This window comes from Phlebotomus argentipes, unplaced genomic scaffold (genome assembly GCF_947086385.1).
Source record: "Phlebotomus argentipes unplaced genomic scaffold, Phlebotomus argentipes genome assembly scaffold_18, whole genome shotgun sequence".
NCBI classification, from domain to species: Eukaryota; Metazoa; Arthropoda; class Insecta; order Diptera; family Psychodidae; genus Phlebotomus; species Phlebotomus argentipes.
This window is the reverse complement of record NW_026776177.1, coordinates 12974040-12996422: the sequence shown is the minus strand read 5'-3', so window position 1 is coordinate 12996422 and position 22383 is coordinate 12974040. Positions and strand designations below refer to the sequence as shown.

Below are 22383 nucleotides of genomic sequence, written 5' to 3'. Positions count from 1 at the left end.
GACTATTGCGCATTGTTCCTCCGAGAAAAGTGTCTTTTACCCTATTTCCGCGTGGAAAATCTCATAATAGTGAGTGAAAATGTCACCCGGTGACTCCAAGGCGCCCGTGCGCACTGTGAAGCGTGTGCAATTTGGCATCCTAGCGCCAGATGAGATTGTAAGTATTGGGGGGCTCTCGTGGCGTCCCTTGAAGTGTCAAAGTCACGAGTTTTTTCGATTTTGCAGCGCCGGATGTCATGCACCGAGGGTGGCGTGCAGTTTCCCGAGACTATGGAGGGCGGCCGACCCAAACTGGGGGGTCTGATGGACCCCCGGCAGGGAGTGATTGACAGAAATTCGAGATGCCAAACTTGCGCTGGCAACATGACGGAATGCCCTGGACATTTCGGGCACATCGACTTGGCAAAGCCCGTGTTTCACGTTGGTTTCTTCACCAAGACGATTAAAGTGTTGCGGTGCGTGTGCTTCTACTGCTCAAAGCTCCTGGTGAGTCCCAACAATCCGAAGATCAAGGAAATCGTAATGAAGTCAAAGGGACAACCCAGGAAAAGACTAGCGTACGTTTATGAACTGTGTCGCGGAAAGACAATCTGCGAGGGCGGAGAGGATATGGATTTGGGCAAGGAGAATTTGCAGACGGATATCAACAAGAAGACAGGCCATGGAGGATGTGGACATTACCAGCCGGCCATCAAGAAGACAGGCCTGGAGCTGATTGCGGAATGGAAGCATGTGAATGAGGATTCGCAGGAGAAGAAGATTTCCGTGTCAGCTGAACGTGTGTGGGAGATTTTGAAGCACATCACAGACGAAGAGTGCTTTATTCTCGGCATGGATCCAAAGTATGCTCGCCCAGATTGGATGATTGTCACTGTTCTGCCCGTGCCACCGCTGTCTGTGCGGCCGGCTGTGGTGATGTTCGGCGCAGCGAAGAATCAGGACGATCTAACGCACAAATTGGCTGATGTTATCAAAGCTAACAACGAGCTGAAGAAAAATGAGGCCTCAGGAGCAGCTGCTCATGTAATTGCTGAAAATATCAAGATGCTGCAGTTTCACGTGGCCACATTTGTGGACAATGAGATCCCAGGAATGCCGAGAGCAATGCAAAAGTCCGGTAAGCCACTGAAAGCCATTAAAGCGCGTCTTAAGGGCAAAGAGGGCCGAATTCGAGGAAATCTGATGGGAAAACGAGTGGATTTCTCCGCTCGGACAGTAATTACGCCAGATCCGAATCTTCGAATTGATCAAGTGGGTGTGCCGCGATCCATTGCCCAGAATCTCACCTTTCCCGAGCTTGTGACGCCATTCAACATCGACAGGATGCAAGAATTAGTGCGCAGAGGTAATTCACAATATCCTGGAGCCAAGTATATTGTGCGAGACAATGGGGAGAGAATTGATCTGCGATTCCATCCCAAACCCAGCGATTTGCATCTTCAATGTGGGTACAAAGTGGAGAGACACTTGCGAGATGACGACCTGGTGATCTTCAATCGTCAGCCGACACTCCACAAGATGAGTATGATGGGACACAGAGTGAAGGTGTTGCCCTGGTCAACGTTCAGGATGAACTTGAGTTGTACTTCACCATACAATGCGGATTTTGACGGAGATGAAATGAACCTCCACGTGCCACAGTCAATGGAGACACGAGCTGAGGTGAGTGTTTCTCTTTATTTATATTTCGTCATGTGTTGAAAAACGATCTGTTATCTTTCCATTCCAGGTTGAGAACATTCACATCACACCGCGTCAAATTATCACACCGCAGGCAAACAAGCCGGTCATGGGTATTGTGCAGGATACTCTGACGGCCGTGAGGAAGATGACGAAGCGAGATGTGTTTATTGAGAAGGAGCAGATGATGAACCTGCTGATGTGGCTGCCGACTTGGGACGGGAAAATGCCGCAACCGTGTATTCTGAAGCCGAAGCCTTTGTGGTCAGGCAAGCAGCTATTCTCCCTGATCATTCCAGGGAATGTGAACATGATCCGAACGCACTCGACACATCCGGACGAGGAGGATGATGGGCCATATAAGTGGATTTCACCTGGAGATACCAAAGTCATGGTGGAGCATGGAGATTTGATCATGGGAATTCTCTGCAAGAAGACTCTGGGAACATCGGCAGGATCTCTGCTGCACATTTGCTTTCTGGAATTGGGTCATGATATCGCTGGGAGATTTTATGGAAACATCCAGACAGTGGTGAACAATTGGCTGTTGCTGGAAGGTCACAGTATTGGCATTGGAGACACAATTGCCGATCCTCAAACTTACCAAGAGATCCAGAAGGCCATCAGGAAGGCCAAGGAGGATGTGATAGGTGTGATTCAAAAAGCGCACAACATGGAACTCGAGCCAACGCCAGGAAACACGTTGAGGCAGACATTTGAGAATCAGGTGAATCGCATTCTGAACGATGCTCGTGACAAAACCGGTGGATCAGCCAAGAAATCCCTGACGGAGTACAACAACTTGAAGGCAATGGTGGTGTCTGGATCCAAGGGTTCCAACATTAATATCTCTCAAGTTATCGCTTGTGTGGGCCAGCAAAACGTGGAGGGAAAACGTATCCCATTCGGGTTCCGGAAGAGAACTCTGCCGCATTTCATCAAAGATGATTATGGACCTGAGTCGAGGGGTTTCGTAGAGAACTCCTATTTGGCCGGATTGACTCCGTCAGAGTTCTATTTTCACGCCATGGGCGGTCGAGAGGGATTGATTGATACTGCCGTGAAGACAGCAGAAACTGGATATATTCAACGACGTCTGATCAAGGCTATGGAGTCCGTGATGGTACACTATGATGGGACTGTGAGGAATTCAGTGGGACAGTTGATTCAGTTGCGTTATGGCGAAGATGGACTTTGTGGAGAGACTGTGGAGTTCCAGAATTTACCCACTGTGAAGCTGTCAAATAAGGCCTTCGAGAAGCGCTTCAAGTTTGATCCGTCAAATGAGAGATACTTGAGGAAGATCTTCAATGAGAACGTGATCAAGGAGTTAACAGAATCGGGCTTTGTCATACAAGAATTGGAAGCTGAGTGGGATCAATTGAGCAGAGACAGGGAAATGCTCAGGCAGATCTTCCCGAGCGGAGAGAGCAAAGTTGTGTTGCCGTGCAATTTGCAGCGCATGATTTGGAATGTTCAGAAAATCTTCCACATCAACAAGAGAGTGCCTACGGACTTGAGTCCATTGAAAGTGATGCAAGGCGTAAAGGAGCTACTCCAGAAGTGCATTATCGTGGCGGGAAATGACAAGATGTCGAAGCAAGCAAATGAAAATGCAACTCTCCTGTTTCAGTGTCTGGTGAGATCGACGCTATGTACAAAATATGTAGCTGAGGAATTTAGATTGACAAGTGAAGCCTTTGACTGGTTGATTGGAGAGATCGAAACGAGATTCCAGCAGGCTCAAGTGAGCCCTGGAGAAATGGTGGGCGCCTTAGCGGCTCAATCTCTGGGTGAACCCGCCACTCAAATGACTCTGAACACTTTCCATTTTGCTGGTGTGTCGTCGAAGAACGTGACGCTCGGTGTGCCGCGTCTCAAGGAGATCATTAACATTTCGAAGCGCCCCAAAGCTCCTTCCTTGACTGTGTTCTTGACGGGCGGTGCCGCCAGGGACGCGGAGAAGGCGAAGAATGTTCTGTGTCGTCTGGAGCACACGACACTGAGGAAGGTGACAGCCAACACGGCAATCTATTACGACCCTGATCCGCAGCGCACAGTTATTGCTGAGGATCAGGAGTTTGTCAATGTGTATTATGAGATGCCTGATTTTGATCCCACTCGGATCTCACCATGGCTGCTGCGTATTGAATTGGATAGGAAGCGCATGACGGACAAGAAATTGACTATGGAACAGATTGCTGAGAAGATCAATGCAGGATTTGGGGACGATTTGAACTGCATCTTCAATGATGACAATGCAGATAAATTAGTGTTGAGGATTCGTATCATGAACAGCGATGACAACAAGTTCCAGGACAATGAAGAGGACACAGTGGATAAGATGGAGGATGACATGTTCCTCCGATGCATTGAGGCGAATATGTTATCTGATATGACGCTGCAAGGCATCGAGGCAATCGGGAAGGTATACATGCACTTGCCGCAGACGGACAGCAAGAAGAGGATCGTTATCACGGAGACAGGAGAGTTCAAGGCGATTGGGGAGTGGTTGCTGGAGACAGACGGCACGTCCATGATGAAGGTGCTGAGCGAGAGGGATGTGGATCCCGTGAGGACGTACAGTAATGACATCTGCGAGATATTCCAGGTGAATTAGCAATTATTTATTACTCTATTTTGTTCACAATTAACGGGTGTGTTTCTCTCCTCAGGTCCTTGGCATTGAAGCTGTGAGGAAGTCTGTGGAGAAGGAGATGAATGCTGTGCTGCAATTCTACGGCTTGTACGTGAATTATCGTCACTTGGCGTTGCTTTGTGACGTGATGACCGCTAAGGGCCACTTGATGGCCATCACTCGCCACGGAATCAACAGACAAGATACAGGTGCACTCATGAGGTGTTCCTTCGAGGAGACGGTGGACGTACTGATGGACGCAGCGGCGCACGCCGAAGTGGATCCAATGCGTGGTGTGTCGGAGAACATAATCATGGGCCAGTTACCGAAAATGGGCACCGGATGCTTCGATCTACTTCTAGATTCGGATAAATGCAAGCTGGGCGTTGAGATTCCGACGACAATGGGACCGTCGATGATTGGAGGCACTGGAATGTTCTTCGGGGCTGGAGCCACGCCGAGTATGAGTCCACCGATGACTCCGTGGCAGCAATCGGCTACTCCTGGATATGGAGAGTGGTCACCGGCTGGTGTGAGTGGCATGACGCCGGGAGGACCGAGTTTCTCACCGTCTGGAGCGTCAGATGTGAGTGGAATGTCACCGAGTTGGTCGCCAAATCCGGGCTCTCCAGCATCGCCTGGTATCACGATGTCGCCGTACTTTGCTCAGTCGCCAGGAGCTTCGCCGTGCTACTCTCCATCGAGTCCCAGCTACGGAGCTTCGTCTCCGAGTGCCGCCTCGTCACCGAATTACTCACCGACGAGTCCCAACTATTCGCCCACAAGTCCGATGTACTCGCCCACAAGTCCACAGTACTCACCGACGAGTCCCAATTACAATCCGGCTTCGCCTAATTATTCACCGACAAGTCCGAGTTTCTCGCCAGCATCGCCAATGTATTCGCCGGCGAACAGTAACTTTGCCAGTCATCAAACTGGATACTCTTCTGGCTCTCCGGCGTACTCTATGCTGAGTCCGTATTCACCGACGAGTCCGAGTTATTCACCGACATCGCCAGCTTACTCTCCGACATCGCCCAGCTACTCACCATCGAGTCCTGGGTACTCACCGACGAGTCCAAGTTACTCGCCAACATCACCGAGTTACTCTCCATCTTCGCCCAATTACACTCCAACGACGCCTTCCTATTCACCATCCTCACCGCATTTCTCTCCCACTTCACCTAGTTATTCGCCATCGTCACCGAAATATTCTCCGACTTCTCCTTCCTATTCGCCCACATCGCCTAGCTACTCTCCGGCCAGTCCGTCGTATGGAGGCAGTCCGCAATACACGCCGGGCTCACCTCAGTACTCACCAACATCTCCGAAATATTCTCCCACTTCGCCTTCCTACTCTCCATCGTCGCCGCAACACTCGCCGAGCAGCCGCTACAGCCCCAGTTCGCCGAACTATTCTCCCACGAGTCCCAGGTACTCTCCCAACATCAGCACTTACTCACCGAGTAGCACCAAGTACTCGCCAACGAGTCCGGCCTTCACACCATCGTCACCCGCGTCCCCGACGTACTCGCCGTCTTCACCGGCGTACAGCCCCACGGCGCCCCAGGGCTACAGTCCCACGAGTCCCACTTACTCGCCCAGCAGCCCGTCATTCGAGGAGCAGGACGATTAAGGCGAGAGCAGAGAATTTGCCCTACATTTTTCAGTATACTTGTATTCCATTTGACAAGAACTAATTCAATACATGAGTTTCTGGCATTTATTCCCCTCTCTTAATTTAATTCACTCCTACTACAAACATGAATTCTCTACTCCAAGATGAGGTTCCTGGAGCCATACCTCGCCGATTCCCTTGGGTAGTCATCCGGCAGTCCAGGAGTGGCATCGGGATAGACCTTCTTCTCCTTCTTGGGCGGCGCCGGGCGCTCGCTATCATGGATCCGAGCACGGCAAAAGTATCCATAGTGGGGCCTCTCAATCTGCAAGTTGTCCAGGATGCATTTATCGTACACACCCTGAGTCTTGCGGCACCTGAAACAATATGAATCGATAAGAGAGATGATTCTCCCGCAAAAATCATTGTCTCACGGTTTGAAAGCCTGATCCTGGCTGCTCTTGTCCAGACAATTAGTGTATTGGGTGAATTCTTCGCGACAGGTCTTCTTCACCTTCCGGAAGAACTCCAGAGCACAGCTCGTCACAGCATTTCCCTCTTTCAAACACTTCCTCGGGTCTTTAAGCTCGTCGCGGCACAGCATAAACTCCTGAAAATTGGACAGAGAAACAATGCAGGAAAACAAAACTTTAAGGTTATGTTAATATGGTCAAAAATGTTACATAATTCACTGAAATCTTGCAAGAAAAGTGCACTAATTGAAATGGAATACTTCAATGAGACTCCAAGGAGGATGCAAAGAATGAAAAAATCAGGATAATTCACTCACATTGTTCTGAAATTCACAGTACTTCCCGAGATGGAAGGCTCCAGCTTTTAGAGCTGGCCCGGAAAGATTCACCTCTGGAACCGTGAGCTCCTCCTCCGTGGGTAACTCTACATTGTATGTCACCACCATGATGTCTCGAAAGCGCCCCAAATGCCCAGGAATCGAGAGTTTTCGCTTGTTTTCCTCAGCTCCTGTGTCAGCTGTTTGAAACCCTTTCACCGTATGCTAGCGCCACTCGCCGCACTCGCCCTCAGCGGCAAGTGTCATAGACCAATAGATCATTTTCTGTTTCGTTTTCAGAGCGCAAACAACGCAATTTTTCTGTGCCTTTTCCTCGGTTTTTCACGCTGGTTTTCTCGATAATTTCCCCTTGATTCTGTGCAGTGACGGCTGACATTGTGTTTTAATGTACAATTTGCTCGAGATCGCGTTTTTCTACTGAGAAAAATCAACGAGAGGGAGAGCGAAAGTGTTGAAAGTGACCTGCAAGAAGTCGAAGGCAACCTGTTGCTGGTTTCGTTGCAATAGCAAGGAAAACTCAAGGAAAATACTACTGCTTTTGCAGAACAGCGTGTTGAGACGTCAAGAAACATTCTGGCAGGAAATTCTGGTGAGTTTACATCTAGAACGCATTTTGTTAGACAAGACTTTCCGCCTAGGAAGCCATCATTAGCGAAAGATTTCAACGTCACTGGATATTTTTTATTTATTTCTTACGGTAAAGAAACTTGAGCAAACGATGATTTATCGATGGGGACTTCCGCAGGTTCTGGCGACAAATCAATCAAGTCAGTAAAATGATAAGAAGCACTGATACCCTAGCAGAAAGAATGCGTTATCAGTGAGTCAAGGACTTCCGGAAAGGATTCTCTCTTAATGTGATACTTTCACCTCCAGACGCTTTTAACAACAGCCTGGCCAGACGTACACGAGCTTCATAAATGAATTTTTCATTCCGTCACACTTTGATTCACTCCACTTAGAGTGGGTTTTGGAGAGGGACGAGTGGGGCTCGACATGTAATACAATTGCAAATTTCTGCCCAATGCACATTCAAAAGTCAGCGGAAAATGGTTAATTTTGCAGAGCGACAAGTTAAAAGTGGCCACAAACGAGGGGCTGACAATTTGGAGCTTTCGAACGATATTTTCGTCAAATAAGAACATTTTCTAAACAAGATCGGAGGATTTAACTATAATTCGATGAGTCTAATTCATGGACAAAGCAAAACCAGTCAAGTGTTGCTCAATACTATCTCTTTATCGTAACTGAAATGCAGCAAGCAGCTCTCCATATGGGTACCGAAATAATATGTATGTCTTCATGAGAAGCAACACGCCTTGTCAACTGGGAAGAGACTGTAGTCACTTTATTATCGTTCAATTTATAATCAGTTTTTTGTGCGATTGCAGCAGAATTTGCATTTTCAATTCGCGGAAAATACTGATTATCACCCGATATGATTGGCGCGATAGCGGAAAAAAGGGAAGAGTCATAATCATAGACTCAATAAACACGATAGGTTAAACACGATATGACTCCCATTTGATTGAGGCGGGAGAATTATACTCTTTTTTCTGCATTCGACGACAGAGTAAAAAAGTATGATTTCAGTAAACGAAAAATTCCTGTCCGCAGAGAACGCACGATATACAAGTTGGAAATTGCATTGCGAAAATCTCATAATGATTCGGAACGAGTTGGAAGGAAATTGCGACTTGCAAATATCTTTCTCTCCCCGCCTGGTTTCAATTGTGGGACAATTAATAAACATTTTCTCAGTTAGCAGTCAAGTGTGCTGTATTACGACTGCACTGAGTCAAACGCTAAAAAGATCAACTTGAGAATCTGGGATGTTTGTGATTTTCGGGCTGAAAGATTTTTCCTCGGTACCAGCAAAAAAGCCACGCGCTGTACAAACATGAAATTGATGGGAATTGATCTCTCTAATTAAGTGGTCTCTAGCATAGTATATGATATTATCTTTCTGCCAGTCATTCGTGATCTTGCAGATATTCACGAAAGTCAGACGGGAATTTTGTGAAGATGGGCAAAAAAACCACCTTTTCTGTCCAAATAAATATTTGATCACGCTCAATTCCCCGGAAAAATAATATACTCAACCTTGTGAGTGTCAATAAATGAAATCTCATCAATTAATTCATGCTCGATCCTTGAGTGTGCAAAACAGCCGAAGAGAAAATCAGACGGAGAAAATGATGAAAAGTGGACAATTAAAGCGTGACGCGATAGATGTTGAAAAACGGGTAAGAGAAATATCCTCTTTCATTGAGAAATGTGCAATTTTCTGAATTTTTCCCTGAGAGATTGCAAGTGAAGAAAATCATGCACCTGAGATGGTCAATCGCCAGCAAATTGCCATGCAATTCATGCGAGTCTCTCGCTCATTCACCCTTTTCCGCTGCAGAGACAATTTTCCCGCAAGAAAGCATAACAATTTCTCACAGATGTGCGAGTCCAACATACACTTATGCTCTATCGTTATGTTGGAACACCTTTTTCGAGAGAAATTGAACTCTAACGCACGTTAGAAAGTGAAAATAGGAGTTTCTTAATAATGCCATAACTTTTTTTACCTCCACAACACATCTTTCTCTCTTTCCCAACCTCTCAATAAAAGTGTCTGTTTTTGGTATCGAGATGTAGAAGTTTGCAGAAGAAATGAATTAAGGAAAATCCCTTTACTTTACTCACAAATTTGTTGTGTATATTTCTCGTCAAACACTTACTTTCAGTCGACCAGTTAATTGGCAACAAAGCAAAGAGTTGGCCAGGGAAAAAAGTCCATCGTGCAAAATGCAATTAGCTTCTCTTTCAACGGCTCTCTTGCAAAAAATATCAAGTAATTGAAAGACTAATTGAATAATTTAATCAAAGTGCTGAAAGAATCACACCTTGATCCACAAAACGAGCATTCCAATGACTGAATAAAAAGATGCTTCAGTGATGGGAAACATACAGAGACAGAAAGACACCTTTTGTAATAATGCACCATTGATGTCTTATGAATATCCTTGTCTAGGTGAACATTCGACATTGTCCAGGGACCAGAAATATTAAATTTTTCCTTAAAATTTAAAAATATATTCAGAAGATTGTGACTACGGTAAAAATGTTTAAAATACACATATTGCTGGAATACGAAGAAAAATTAACATCTTTATGTAAGATGTTTATAAATAAAGGGAATTTCGACTTCAATGGGCGGGGATTATGACTGGGAGTAGCGGCTTAAATGAGTAGCTAAAAATACAATTCCTTGCCGGTTGATTTTACGGTGTATTCATAGGTTAAATGTTTACAACAGCTCACTTTTACAGTCTCCGATCAATGCGTTTATTGTTTTTCTTTTTCATTTCGTTAACGATCCCACTCAAATGAGCCGCTTTTGAGTTGAGGTATGAAAATGATCGAAATTTTCCTGTATTTGTGCAATCGCGAAGTCAAACATGTTGTCACATGAATGAATATGATATATTAATTGCATAATTTTCCAACGGTGATTAATTGTGCAAACAAATACAAATTTTTGATGATTTTTTCCCACCATTGAGTGAGTGATAAAATGGGCTTATTATCCAATTAATGGTGTCTCAATGGGAGTCTATTTGGATGATTTTAATAAGGAACTCCACACGAGTGAGATGTGTTTTGAAGAGACTGACAGTGCCAAGAATAGATGCACAGAGAGAGAGATATTGTCATTTCCTTCCAAATAACAATGTGTGGCGCGCCTCATCATTTGTATGTCGCTCAAATCCATTCCAATTTATCTTAATCAGTGAACTATACTGATAGTGCGACTGAATGGAAATCTCAGCTCGTGGAGTTAATCAATGGAGAGTCTGTATTCTAGGCGGGAAATTGGGTCAGCTGGAGTGAAGCGGAGATGATCATGCTCAATTTTCGAGGAAATAGATAAGGATACATTATTCAATTAAGATCATTTAGGGTGAGAGCGAGAAAGATGTGATGTACTATGTAAAGGGGAAGATGGGCTTCGTATGGTTGCAACTTGGCGTTCGATTCGATAAAAAATATCATGAAGTATGTTCGTGGGACACAGACACCACCTCAACCTATGGCAAGGTGATCAAGAGATCTCATTCAGTAAATGCACACAACACCACCTCTTTTTCTCAATTAACAATATTTCATTTTGATGCAATTGTTGTGTCACACTATTTGCAACTGGCTTCACTTTCAATGGTAGATATTCTGCAAATCAATAAATCAGTCACACATGAATTTGTAATTGAATATTTTCCCGATTGTTTGAGGAATTGTGAAAATATCTTTTATGGCTTCTCATGTTGCATCGTTTTGCATTTATCATGTAAATGATCAACAGCATTCGGAGCTGACTTCACTTGTGAATTGTGAGCCAATCAGAAGTTAAGGATTTCAGGGAGAATTCAAAATTTTCGACTGAAATATTTGAATAGTGTAATTGGTGGTCTTTGAGGAATGGGAATTTTCCCACAATTTTCCATTTGAATTTCGCAACTTGCGATATTGTGTGAATTTCCCTTGGCAAGAGGATATATTTAGATTTTCACTAATTAAAATACACTATAAGACTGTCCATTTTCGTGGGATTTCTCTTTGAATCGCACTCTCTCAGCATCGCGATTAATTGCGCAGTGTGCAGAGATTTTCTTGGAAATCGCGTCGATCGGTTGGATTTCTTTTTGTCACCTAATAAAATGCATGATATCCCGTGGATGTCAATTAAAAATAAGTGTAGCTTATGGTATGATGGGGGAGGGGGAGGGCCCAAGGAAAGGAAGAGATCAGGTTCTTCTCTCTTTTCTGACTAATATTTACATTATGCAAATATTTGGAATTCCCTGAGAGACACACAAGGCAAACAGTAAAACATCGCGCGTCAGATGACGACAAATTTATATTATTTTCAACATTTTGTCACATCCAAGCTGTGTGTTGAGCATGTGTGCAACACATTTGGTGTGTTTGTGTGCAGAGCAGAGAGAAATGATAATTACTCTGAAAAAGGCATAATTATTTGAGGGGCGAGAGAGGACGCTTTGTCGCAAAATGTTGGAAGTTGGAGTGATAAAGAAATTGTCGTCGCGCTCTCCTCTGATGGTTGAATGTGAGATGGCGTTTTTGAGGTTATTGTGGGTAAAAAGAGAACATTGTTATCATGTTAGCAAGACTACGCAGTCAATTTCCATTTTTCATTTCTCAATATTTTCATACACTTTGTCAACATTCTTCATGATGTATTTGAACTCGGAGGAAAAAAGTATTTTTGCGCATCACCCGCATGTGAATCATAGACAAACGTGGAAGCTGCTAGAGATAAAATTTTTTTCCATAAATATTCTCTTTGCTGTTTTTTTCCTCTTTCTTCTTCCCAGAAAAACCACTATTTCTGCATAAATATTGAGAGGCTTTAATGTGTGTGTGTGTTGGCAAAAATCACACGATCTTCGTGTCTCTCGTCGATAGAATCAAAATATAATGCACTTGCTGTTGCATAACAGAATTAAGAGGCCTCTACATACAATTGTGGGTCTGCACAGCGCTGGAAAACCGTTTGATTTTGCGTTTTCCCTCTGTGTCTTTATGCGAAGTTGTGTGAAAATAGTGGCTTTTGCGAAAATTAGGAGGTCTCTCTTGGCTCATTATAACTTTGCTTTCCAAGCAAATTCAATTGCCAAGCATTCCCACTGTTTTTTTTTCTGTGTGTTATTTGTTCTTATTCATTATTTAGCGAGTTTGTGCAAAATTTGGGTAAATATTGTAGAGAAACTACAGAATTCTCCAAGTTATCACCTTCCCTCAGGAGTTTATTTTCCAAAGAATTTTTTGCTATTCAAATTAGAACTTCAGTGGTATAGCTGTTTTAGTTGAATTAGGGAAATTTTTCAGTATCTATTCAAACTTCGTGCTCTGATCTTCAGCTGGATCTTTGATTCGTCTGTTGAGACAATGAAATGGAACATCAGGGATTTGTGATAGATCAGGACTTCAGGAGATTAAAATTTCAGTCGAGGTTTCCGAACATTTCTTCCTACGCCACTGCTGAGGAGACATAAAAGCAAATGTTAGAATAAGTAATAATCAACATTGCACAATTACCGGTTGAATATTTGATGAAGAAATTACTAAGGAAATGAATAGAATTGAAAAGTGACTTAGACATCTTTTGCCAATTTATTTTATTCCTCTGCCAGTGATCGTTAATCTCGCGCTAAGCAGTTTTATGAGTGAGAGAGGTACTTCTCAGGCTTCTCAATATACGGCTGATCCAGCGCGCGCGTTCTTCTCGTCAGTTACTTCTCACATGATCGATCGTGATCTCATTCTTTTTTGCGCCATCGAGAACCAAACACCTCACGGCAATTTGGCCAGAGAGTCACACCAGCAAATGCTCCCAAACATGCCAGATGGTTTTTAATGTTTTGGTATTTCTCGCGCTTTGGGTGATGGCAAAAAATGTTTGACCCACCTTAACAGAAGGTGTTGAGCTGGTTAGCCTTGATCCCTTGTCCGCTATTTGCACAAATCCACAATTTATCTTTATATATAGTGGATTTTGATGAATCTCCCTGTTCTATGGCGCATTTGTGTGTGTGTGTGAAAAATCCAGCAGGTAATGGAGTGTGTGGAGATAAACAGAAAATGGTTTTCCAGGCATCATAGTGAAGAGTGTGTGTCTGTTTAAGAGATGGTAAATACATAAAGTGGCTTTTACGTTGCTTTTTTTCATCATTTCTGCTGGTGGAGAAACAAGTATATAAATTGTTTTGCTGGCTGCTGGCAAGTGAGGAAAACGTCACTGATTTTCAAATTGGTATTCACTGTGTTTGTGCAGCATGTCGTGATGGGATCGCGCGATGATCGGCGAACATTCGCGTGGTGTTCGGGTGGATTTTGTACAGTGTGATCGCGCAACGGAGCTGAAAGTCAGTTGAATTCGCTGTGCGATTGTCATTTGTGGTTAGTCAATGTTGATCAATACGGTGGAATAGAAGTGGAGACGTGCTTTCTCGAGCGATTTTGCCAGGAGAGGAGAGAGAGAAAGAGAAGAGATTTGTGAGACAAAGAAGTGGTTAAATAGGAGTGGAATTTTGTGATCAACTTCTATATGGAGTTCTGTGGATAAAAGAAAGAGAGAGAGAGAGAGCGATCAAGATCACAAGGCGCTGGGTAGAGTTTTTATTTGAAGGAAAATTCATATCGACAGTGCATTTATCCTCCCATTAATGCTCACAAGTTTGTAGCTGTATCATCACCCAGCATATCGTCAATTGAGCACAAAGTAAGAGATTTTGACGTCTTTTGCGCATTACTGTAAAAGTCAGAAGAGGAGATCCACTGATTGATCATTGATTAATGATCACACGCTTGGTTGGACTTTTTCCCCAACTGTGTGCTCAGGTTTTTAGGAATAGCCCATTTGAAACCGGAAATGGGAGTAGTTTGTGTCCAGGGAGGGGAAAATCAGTTAAAATTCTCTCGATCATGTCCGATGATCGCTGGATTGATGATAATCTGAACACTGGAGAGTCTATTTTTTGTGGTCTGAAAATGAAAGTTTCCCTCGAGAGTTGGGAGTGGAGAAAAATGCCAATGAGTTTTTCAAAAGACTCTGTGTGATCGTTATTTGAAAGTGAAATTGATTGAGTGTTATTTCAAATTTGATGATCATAGTGTTCAAATGAAGAAGAAATTGATAAGAGATCCGGAGATAAAATCTCTGTAGCAAAGACGGTGTTTCAGACCAAGAGAAAAGACAGTTGTGATGGTGGAAGGAATTCAATTGGTGAAATGTAGGTCGACTACAGTTCATTGACTTTTTCTTGGCTCACGATGACTCGGAGACTCTGGTTTTGTACATTATATTTTATGCCTCCATCCGTGGATGAATCTCTCACATTCACTCATACACGATGAGAAACTCTCCACTCATATTGGCAATCTGAGTGTTTTGCAAAGATCAAAAAGTAGGGAGAGATTTTTGCAATAGCCAGACAAGATCTCAAAAAACGGTCCAGCGGAGTGACACCCGAAAAGAAGAATTAGGCAATTCGGCTGTAATGCAATCTTGTGCCCATGTGGATGGTTTTTGCAACTGCAATTTTAACGGATCATTGAATGGTGGTGGAATTTTGATATTCATGTGGTTTCCAAGTGATTTGTGAAGCACATCGCGAATAGAGAAAAGTGCGGAGAACTCAAGATATTTCACCTTCATGGAGTTGAACAAGTGGACAAATTCCATTCTAGTGATTGTTTATCCATAAAGTTTTTGAGACTCCCTGTTTTTTCTTGTATCTTGTTTGAAACCCTTTTGGAATATTGTACTGATAAAATACTGTTGTAACTTCAAGGAAATGCTTGTCGAGGGTAAATTAATATTCAATCACAGACATGTTGTAATGTTTGCTCTCTAATAACGCAAAAGAATCACGTTTTCGGGTATTTTGAGTGTCGCATCACCTTGTAAGTTTCGTCAATAAGTTGACGGAAGATTCTGTTGACCCTAAATCGGCGCTGTTGATGTTTATTTGATGCGTAAAATCTAATTTGGCGTCTCTGGTGTGATGGTGATAAATCTTAAGTGGTTGGAAAGCCTCAAACTCTCCCTCACAATTGAAATCCAACAGTCTTGTAAGCCAATGCTGCTGGAGATGGATTTCCTATAAAACGATTGAACTTTCCTTTCAAGATCACTGAAGCAAATTTATTCAAAACCTTCGAGAGACTTTCACTTTTTCCACACTTTTTATTTTTGCTTGTTTATGAGCGGGGGCATTTTTCTTATTTCTCATTTCACTATAGAGTTCGATCTTTCACAGATAGGAGAGATGATGATTTTTATTGAGGTTTTCTGTATAAATTAGAAAATATTAAGTTTATCCAATGTTTTGTGTGCGATTAAGTCATTCAAATCACGTTCTTTCCGTCAAAGAGTTGCGACCAAAAATGAGATTTTCTCGAGAAATAACACCCCACATTCGTAATCGTGAGTGGCTTCAGCAAGCAACACTTCTTCTATTGTATGAACGAATAAAATCTTTTAGGCTGCATCTCGCAATTGAGGCGGGAAGAGAAGATAAAAAAATCACAGAAAGACGAGATCAATGGACGAAAAAGTGAGATGTTAAGCGCCTCGAGAGCATATTTGATTGCTTAATTAATTCCAATTATCTCAATTATAATGATATCCTCGTAACCTCAGTGCACAGTGGTTCAATAATTGAAAAAAAGCCATGCCATGCAGGAAAATTGCCCCCAAAAGGCGGCCGAGATGAGATATGGAAAATGCAAAATGTCTTATCATATCGTCTTTCCGGCGGGATTTCACAGTATTCAGGAGGCGTTTTTCCCCCTCGTGTGGGCGGTTTTTCATGCGTCTAATCTATAGCGTGATTGCCTTATCACAACAATTCCACACATGGAGAGTGTGAATAAAATTGTTCAGACGAGAGGAAATTTTTGCATTGTCTGCGACTTGCAATCATATTTTTGCAGTGGCAGCAAGATAATTGTCTGTGGAAATTTCTTCATTGTTTTTTTCGTACTGTGAAGAAACACCATCATAACGTCAATTCTTGTTGCACAACACTCAGCTACAGAAGAGGGAGTTCCTTTTGCCCTGTGATGCTCTTCATTGAGGAGTCAACAAAGCTCCTTTTGTCCCGCTTCTGGATGGTGATGATCAAATTGTCAAAGCCCGTTGATATACTATGCAATATACTGTCGCAATGATGGGAATTATCCAATTTTATTCAATTGTAACAATTCACTTGTATTTTATCCAATAACACACTCACAATTGTTACTTAATGCTTTATAAATTGATTTGATTTAAATAGAAAAATAGTGGCTAAAAAAGAGTCACGATTTAACGGGGTGATTTCGACTTCTTTTTATAATGTGTCAATGCGAGAGAAGCAAAAAAAGCCACTGGAAATTGTAATTAATCTCAGCTGAGAAGAAGTTTAATTTATGTGTGGTTTTTCTTAGAAGTGGGTTTTAGAAAATTTTCCACTGAATAATGTTAAACCGCACTTCTAAAAGATCTTCTCGAAGTGGTTCTTTCAGTGTGTTGCGAGCGACTCTGGAGGGCGATGATCTTGACAGATCACATCGTGATCGATAGAATAAACAAATCTTGAGCACTTGGATCACGTAAAAGTGCCACTTTGTTGAATTTATAGGCTGTCCATGACAAAATTCGATCGTTTTTCCTGCAATTGAATGTGGGTGATGGAAACATGATCTAGACTGGGAATCCCACGTATTGAAATAGGGAAAGAATGAAGCTTGTATTTCGAAGTAAATTTCTGTCCTTCAAATCTCACTATATTCTCATTCTGCAAACTTATCACGTCTTTCATTTGTTCTATGAATTCTGTCTGTGTCTCTCTGGTGAGAATTTTCGTTGTTCTATTTAGCTGATTGCAATATTCTTGCAATCTATTTAGTTTCTCTCATCTTTTGAAGCAGAAAATTGTGCCAAAATGTGCCTTTCGTTACACTCTTTTGCTTTGAAACTCATCATATTTGCATTTAGTAAGACATTTGAGTATGTACATCTAATTGTTGCCTTGCTTTTTGCGCCATGGAACTTGAGAATTTGACTGTTATTCACCTTCCATGTGACCATCAATCTTTATAATCACCTGAGTAAATGCACAAAATTAGCGAGCATTTATCATATAGCCGCTGGGAATGGTTTTATATGTTACATGCTTTTGAGGTGTGCGTGATGTCGATTGAGAGAAATGTGACATCTTTTCTCCCAGCCCATTTTCAGCATTGCTCGACATGGTTTTCCGTCTTGAAAGGAGTGATTTGTATGCAAAGTGCCATTGCAAAGACAACACCCGCGCGCGAAAGTTTCACCCATTATTGTTTGTGGTCACGATCGTGATCTTTGAGCACATTTTTGGCCACAAACGATCCTGAAGTGAAAGATCAAGACCAGGAAACTGGTTTGCAGCACCAAATTCACATTAAAAAGTTGGGAGGGATAAAAAAGTGGGGAAATCATAAGATGACTCATTTCCTTGTTATTGACCATTCTTTGTGATCTTCTGCCTTCTTGATGGCGTGTTTTTGTTTTCTCGGGAAATTCAGGGACTCCTTAAGCACACACACAGCGAAAATTCAACATGGGAAGCAAACACGAAAATGCTCCAAATTGCTGAGACTTGTGAAAGTCACAACAGTGTGAAGAAATAAATAAAAATTGTATAAAGAAACATTGCGTAAGGGACATTGAAAGTCCGATGAAATCTTTGAAGCGACTGTTGAAAAAGAATCAAGGCTGTGGTAACGAAAAATTTCTACAATTTACAGGAAAAAAAGCTGAGTGTTTAATGGGAGTAATAATTTTATTTAAAATATTCTATCTTCAGCGGAGTAATTTTTCAATAGAGTCACGTTGACTTTTACTCCGTAGCAGAGGCGATAAATATGGCGAAAACCAGTGCAATCATGAATCTAAAAATATCCACTGGAGAGGAAAAGAAACTTTTGACGAGACTTGTGCAGAAAATTACTTAATTTGTCCATCAAATCCCACCTCTTGAGGAAAATTGCAAGAGTGAGATTGAGAGCTCTTCTCTTTTACACTTAATGCGTGAGAATTTGAGGAATTATTTAATTTAATCCCGCACTGGCGATTGATTGCACTTTTTCCAAGTCAAACTCACACGATTATATCGATCGCCGTTCCGTTTTAATTAATTGAGCACACAAAACATGTGAAGAGTTAATCATTCTATTGAGAGTGAAGATATACGAAGGGAGTTAATAACACACAATAAATTGACCAGTAAATTGCGTGATTAGCGTTCATGTGCCTCTTGTGTGTGGAGGAACTTTTACTTTAGCAATTTCTCCTGGGGTTTTTGGACTTCCTAAATGAGGAATGGTGTCATTGCGGAAGAATTTCAATTGGTATTCCACACAATTAGTATGTCAAAGTCACCACTGAAGAAGAGAAATGTGTCCCATTGTCAAGCCCAAACTCAATGTTCTTCTTTTCTCTCTCTCTTTCTCCCCAATTGCAGATTAGTGAACCAGGAAGTGCAGAGAGAGGCCATTATGTCTACGCTTATGTTTTGGAACAAACAGAATGGTGCTAATCAGAATGGGGGTGATGCAAAGTCCGGCAAGAGAAACTGGCTCCACGCTCCGGATGTTCTTGTCAATGGTCACGTTGCCTATCTAGTCAAAGTGAGTATCATAGTCGTATCGCAGTCTTGGAACCCTTTTCTGTAGCCTTGACGGAGCCTTGAACAAAGTTTGACGAAAAATGCAGCTATTTTTTGCCATTTGCATGATTCATCTTGTGATTTATTAAAGGTGAAGGAAATTTGCATTAAAGAGTTGATAATGTTACGTCGAGAATCACCTTGGAATAAACAGCACTATAATAGCATGTCACTATGGCTATTACATTTTATTAATTCCAGAGTGACTTCTTGGCAACTTTAAATTGAATTCTACAGAGTGATTTAGATAAGAACCTGGATAAAATGACAATTTAACCGAATCTATCCTGATATGTTAAGATATTGGAAAACTGGGTAACGGATCATGAAAGAAAAATGAGATGAGCATTTCCGTGGTGTATTCATAAAAAGATAAGCGTAATAGATACAGAAAAGCGATGTTGCAATTACAATAGATCTGCTCCTGTTCTTATTGTCAGAAACCGACATTTCTGAGTATCAATATGAGTAAGAGATTTTGTTTTTTGTCTGATATCAACAATCTTGGATATTATTAAAAGACTGGCAGAGTACTAGTATTCTAATAAAATCGCGGTAAATGAAAAGTAGTGCATTCAAACATTAGGAAATAGCATATTTGTAATCCCATTTATGCAAGCACTCGGTAATGAACATATAGTGAATATAGCGCATGATTTCAATTGCAAATTTATCTGTCTCTCTCTCTCTCTCTTTCTCTTCTTTCAACATATAAGATCATTTCTATTCAAAGTACAACAACACTGCTTATCAAAAGATCAACAAATTCACTCGCATCGCGTGTTAAGAGATAACTGTTGATGTGGCAGATGTGAAAAATGCTCTCTATATTGTTTCATCTACAGTTCCTGGGAAGCTGTCCTGTGGAGCAGGCGAAGGGGATTGAGGTGGTGAAGGATGCTATCAGGCGTCTGCAGTTTGCGCAGCAGATGAAGAAGGCGGAAGGTGGGACTAATGTGAAGGCGAAGAAGCTGGAGATCACGGTGAGCATAGACGGCGTGGCGATTCAGGAGCCGCGCACACAAACTATCCTGCATCAGTTCCCGCTGTACAAGATCTCCTACTGTGCTGACGAGAAGGGTGTGAAGAAGTTCTTCAGCTTCATCGCCAAAACGGGTGGCGTTGCGAATGGGGAGACAACACCGAGTGAGGAGGGACATGAGTGCTTCGTGTTCATCTCCAGCAAGTCTGCATCGGATATCACACTCACCATTGGTCAGGCCTTCGACTTGGCGTACAGGTGAGTTGTCCATCATTTGTACAGCAGCAGGGCGCGAGTACATCTTTTCTATCTCTCTGCAGACGGTACATGAATGAGAATGGCAAATTTACGGAGATGACAAAGCTGCAGTCGCAGAACAAGCATTTGGACCGAACGGTGACACTGTATCGGCAGCGACTGAAGGAATTGGTGGAGATTTTGCCTAAGAGCGATCTGGATCGACTGCTTGTGCGTCTGGGTTTGAAGGATATACTGGAGGTGCCGGTAATGGAGAACGGCATCGATAATCACACGGCAGCGATAAATGGCAAGAAGACACCAGATTTGGGCATTGACGTCTCGGCGCCATGTAACGATGATCAGCTGCTGATTGAGACGTCGCCTAAGCACTTTGCTCCAATAGTCCCGCCACGAAATCTGCAGACACAGATCAACAACACGCTGGAGGCGCTGAAACCCAGCGTGGGCACAAAATTGGAGGGATTGCTGCTGAATAGCGACTCGGACAGTGACTTCGATCCGCGCGCATGCGAAAGCGAAACGCCTAATGGGCACAAGATTGCCAATGATCTATTTGGGTTCGAACCACCCAAGACGATGGGTCAGCAATTGTTTGCCAGCAGTGTCAATAATGGCACAAATCACACCAACGGCATAAACGGGAGTGCCGGGATGCAGGCCATCACGCCGCCACTCTGTAAGTGAATCTGAGTTGAAGAAACAAAAAGGAATGGAAGATGATTGTTTTATCTATTGCAGTGGCTCCGCCACCAAAAACCACCGTGCCGCGCCGAAGCGGTCCGGCTCAAGGGCTCACAAACTCCAGTCAAGATTTATTCGGATCGGCGCCCTTCAATCCCCATCCGGTGGCTTTTGATGTAAGTATAGAGCAGCCCCCGAATCGCTCCTCATCCTCTCCGGCTCACGATCCGTTTCTTCTTGGGGTGGGGGAGGAGAACGAGCGCCAGAAGTTCGATGATCTACTGTCCAATCCGTTCGGCTCGTTCGCCAGTGACAGCCTGAGTGCCTTTGAGGGGCTCAGCGATAAGCTGCTGATGAAGGGTGCGGCCCAGGACAAGGGCAAGAATCTCGAGTTCGTCAATCAAATACCCCAAATGCCCAGTGCGGCCATGGGTGGTGAGTCTCAAGGGTCTTACAGCGTCTTTTGTGGCTTTTGTTGAATCGATGGAGTGTCTTTACGTCTCTCAATGTTGCTTTATTCGTGTTTTTTTGTGTGCTACTGACATTGATGTGTCGATTAATCGTGCGCTTTTTCCTGTTTTTTTGCAGACTTCAAACAAGGGCCTAGCGTTTGGGGTTGACGACTTTACGCTGGAAAGTTTAGATCCCCTCCGGAAGTGAAGTGTGTGGAGGCTGAGCCAATTTAGAGCGATTATGTCATAGAATTGATGAGAGATAGACAATAAGAGGATAACATGCGACGTATTGTTTCTTCAATGTGGCAATTTGTAAAGATTTTTTCATGTCTTATTTAGTTTTTATTGTCTCTGAATATTCAGAAAAGATGAACAGCATTCTGCATAGGGAAGTTCTTATCGAAAGCTAGCTTTAAAGAATCAAGAAACAGAGAGAAAGACATTCCAAAATGAGAAAAAAAACAACAAGAATGCCCCAGAGAGAAAACTAAGAGTATCAAAGAACGTGATAAAAAGAGTTGAAACCCCCTCCCAAATCGCTTCCCAGCGTGTGTAAATATTTTGTACCTTGGCAGAGAACGAAAGAGAGAAAATGAAGAATTTATGTTATGTATTGGTGCTTCCAAGTCTTGTTGAGGGTGGACACAAAAGTGATGATCTACTTTATTCTATTATTGTAATATTTTTTGTTCTTGTTACTCCGAACAACACTGTGTGTCTCCCATTTATTATTGCTATTATTGCTACACATTAATTGTTTACTGAAAAAATTAGGAAATTTACAATAAAATTGAGAATACAAGGAGATAAGAGAAAGCGTAATTTATGTAAATTGTAAAGATACATAATTTCGAGAGAGATAGAGAAAGAGAGGAGTTAGGCATAGACCACGATATCGATCGATTTATAAATATTAACATATGCATACCACTTACATATCCCTTCTACTTTATATTATAATAAATATTGTATCAAAATATTGCTTCGAGCCTTTTAG

At 42.6% G+C, this 22383-nt stretch overlaps 3 protein-coding genes across 5 annotated transcripts; 2 read left to right on the top strand and 1 right to left on the bottom strand.

Moving 5' to 3' along the window:
* Positions 1–2: 2 nt before the first annotated feature.
* On the top strand, positions 3–6044 carry LOC132259575 (DNA-directed RNA polymerase II subunit RPB1). The gene is made up of 4 exons (XM_059757268.1): positions 3–157; positions 226–1662; positions 1730–4291; positions 4356–6044. Exons 1-4 carry the CDS (start codon positions 80–82, stop codon positions 5952–5954), a joined length of 5676 nt encoding a protein of 1891 aa, XP_059613251.1. The 5' UTR covers positions 3–79; the 3' UTR covers positions 5955–6044.
* LOC132259583 (NADH dehydrogenase [ubiquinone] 1 alpha subcomplex subunit 8) lies at positions 6028–6981 on the bottom strand. Its single transcript, XM_059757279.1, has 3 exons — positions 6727–6981; positions 6371–6546; positions 6028–6313 (listed from the first exon to the last, which is right to left on the bottom strand). Exons 1-3 carry the CDS (start codon positions 6853–6855, stop codon positions 6091–6093), a joined length of 528 nt encoding a protein of 175 aa, XP_059613262.1. The 5' UTR covers positions 6856–6981; the 3' UTR covers positions 6028–6090.
* An 18-nt stretch (positions 6982–6999) lies between these two features.
* Positions 7000–22365, top strand: LOC132259578 (PTB domain-containing adapter protein ced-6). 3 transcript variants are annotated; one of them, XM_059757273.1, is made up of 6 exons: positions 7000–7336; positions 18804–18969; positions 19853–20247; positions 20310–20926; positions 20989–21107; positions 21520–22365. In XM_059757273.1, the coding sequence occupies exons 2-6, from the start codon at positions 18838–18840 to the stop codon at positions 21589–21591; spliced, it is 1335 nt and encodes a 444-aa protein (XP_059613256.1). In that variant the 5' UTR covers positions 7000–7336; positions 18804–18837; the 3' UTR covers positions 21592–22365. The 3 variants fall into 3 exon arrangements, with proteins under 3 accessions (XP_059613256.1, XP_059613257.1, XP_059613255.1); XM_059757274.1 differs by lacking the exon at positions 7000–7336 and adding an exon at positions 13496–13926; XM_059757272.1 differs by lacking the exon at positions 7000–7336 and adding an exon at positions 13497–14038.
* The last annotated feature ends 18 nt before the right edge of the window (positions 22366–22383 follow it).